Below are 2,629 nucleotides of genomic sequence, written 5' to 3'. Positions count from 1 at the left end.
ACACACACACACACACACACACACACACACACACACACACACACACAAAAGAAACAGTAAAACTGCAGAAACAAAACCGTTATGATGAAGGAGTGAGGTGGTATTGTCACGTACCGGTACTTTAAGATAATTGCAATCAAATAAAAAGGTGTCATTAATTATTGACTGCATGAACTGTACCAGCCTCCATGTTAAATAAAAACACCACAAACGTTTCCTCTTACTTTATAAAACGTGATGATGTGACCTCAACTTTGTCAAATCGAACACATTCAAGTTAAAATCCCCCAAATGTTAATCACATCACAAGTCATTGATTATATTTGTAGTAAATTCATATTTCTGCAGTCAATGTATGTTCAGTAATGATCTGTGTGTGCAGTCAGCAGACTCATGACTGATAGACAGGAAACGATGCAGCATGTGATCAGTGAGGCTGTTTGTAGTCTGATATCAGCCTCACTGGGTACATCTCAAGTCTCTAAATTCTCATTTCCTCGCTCCTCGATCCTCGCTTGAACCGGAAGTTGTTCCGCCATATTGACAGCCGTCCCAAAGCTCTTATTTAGATCGGAGGAGTGAGGATGGAGGAGAGAGGAGAGAGGAGGGAGGAGGGATCTCTGAGGAGCCATGGAGGACCCACGAGAACAGACTTCCAGGAAGTGTTTTAACGGCCGACACGCCCCCTCATTGTTCATCAGTCATGTGATTGGACGCTGCAGCCGATCAGACTGATGAGATTGTTTTCAACATGTAAACAGTGAAGACGGATCACAGATTAAACTCTAGTTTATATTTGATTCGTTTATGATTCAACATCTGGTTTAAATAAATGTTCATTGTAGACTGAACAACAAAAGGACCACAAACAACTTTCTGCATTTATTAGAAAGATTTGTGTTTTCATGATCTGATGTTGAAGTTTTTCTTGTTTTTGTCGTATTGTCATAACAAATATTCCCCTTTAATCTACTCTTCTGTGATTGACTGAAAAGGAAGGAGACGTTTAAAAAACAGTCCTGTTGTTAAATGCAGGTTCAACTGTCTGAATATAAATGTAACATCGTCACAATAAGTTTTAGATGAAGATTGCAAATACATTTAAAAACAAATTTGTGTCTATTTCTCCAGAACTCCAGGCTGAAGGAAATCACACATCAACAGGTAAATAGAGAAAGAAAAGAGAAACAAAGAACCAGTGAAGCAGAACCAGAAGTCAAGTTATAGTTTGATATTTTATTAATTCAACTCATTTCTTTACTGACGACTCTCTTGTTTCTGTTGAGAAGCTGTCAGGTTGGTGGGAGGAGACAGTCGCTGTGCAGGAACACTGGAGGTGAAACATCAAGAAGACTGGAGACCAGTAAATGTCTATGACAGGACCCTAAAGACAGCAGCTGTTGCCTGTAGAGAGCTGGACTGTGGCTCTGCTGTTTCTATCAGAGAGAGAGAAGAGTCCTCAGAGATATCTGTGTGGTGGATCGTTTCTACATGTGTTCATTCAGGATCTGCTCTGAGAGAGTGTGTAATATCACATTCTTCCTCCATCTTGGATCTCATCTGCTCAGGTAAGCCCATCAGTGACATCATCTCTGACAGCAGTGTTTCCAGTATGTTTCTTCCTCTGTCACAGTGACAGTCAATGGGTTTCCATTGGACTGAACTGTAAAGTTAACCAGGACAACGACATCCTGAAGTGTAGAGAGGTGGCTTGTTTCTGGAAGCTTCAAACCCTCCTTAGACTGCTGAGCTCCACCTGGAGGACACACCTGTCTGTCTCTCTGTCTGTCAGTCCTCTGACATCACGTGCTTATTCAGGGTCCATCTCGTTCAATGGAGGGTAAACATGAACTTTCATCATCTCTCTTTGTTTACAGACCTGCTGCTTCAGCCAATCATCACTGTGTCCTCCTCAATGTACGGGGTCTCCGAGGCCCAGCAGCAGGGGGCTCCGATGCTCCGGCGCTCCACCTTCACCATCTGCTGCTCCATCCAGCCACAGTACCTAGGAGGCTCCTTCCAGCTCACCTTCACTTCCTCCAACTCAGCACACAACTACACCCAGCCAGCTGTCAATCACTCTGCCCACTTCCTGTTTCCTGCTGTAGAGCCCGCCCACCAAGGAAGCTACAGCTGTGTTTATCACCTCTATGTTTTTAATCATAACTTCTCCTCTGAGAGCCGTCTGCTCTCTATCACTGTCTTAGGTAAGCTGACTGTTTACATGCAGGTTTGAAGATGATTGGTCCAAACTGACTGAAGATGATCAGCTGACCACAGAGTCCATGTTGTTGTTTCTAGAATGACACTGTGACTCCTGTCATTGTGTTACACATGTCATATAGTAACCAAACCTCAACACAGTCTGTAACAATCTACTGTAGGACAGAGCAGGTTTGGATACCAGGATAACTCTGGTTCTCTGAGAACTGAAGCAGCTTCTGAGGTGACCAATCACAAAGCTCCACTGCCACCACATCAGTCATAACACCCCTTAGTCATAACTCGCCATTTTCAAGTGTAGTTCCTCCACCAATCAGAAGCAAGAAGGGCGGTGTGCTCCGATACCTCACTCAGAGAACCAGGGTCATCCTGGAAACCAAACGCTGAGACGGTCGTTAACGTGTTA

The 2,629-nt window shown here is 43.6% G+C and overlaps 1 protein-coding gene across 1 annotated transcript in view; it reads left to right on the top strand.

Moving 5' to 3' along the window:
* Positions 1 to 2,480, top strand: part of LOC116379190 (deleted in malignant brain tumors 1 protein-like) — a 3,193-nt gene extending 713 nt beyond the window's left edge. Inside the window, exons 2-4 of the mRNA XM_031841131.1 lie at positions 1,132 to 1,164; positions 1,290 to 1,568; positions 1,878 to 2,480. Of these exons, the coding sequence (XP_031696991.1) occupies positions 1,132 to 1,164; positions 1,290 to 1,568; positions 1,878 to 2,236 (671 nt within the window). The 3' untranslated portion in view covers positions 2,237 to 2,480. The remainder of the gene's footprint in view (positions 1 to 1,131; positions 1,165 to 1,289; positions 1,569 to 1,877) is intronic.
* The last annotated feature ends 149 nt before the right edge of the window (positions 2,481 to 2,629 follow it).

Source organism: Anarrhichthys ocellatus, unplaced genomic scaffold (genome assembly GCF_004355925.1).
Source record: "Anarrhichthys ocellatus isolate YVR2014 unplaced genomic scaffold, GSC_Weel_1.0 scaffold3858, whole genome shotgun sequence".
NCBI classification, from domain to species: domain Eukaryota; kingdom Metazoa; phylum Chordata; class Actinopteri; order Perciformes; family Anarhichadidae; genus Anarrhichthys; species Anarrhichthys ocellatus.
This window is presented reverse-complemented; position numbering and strand designations above follow the sequence as displayed.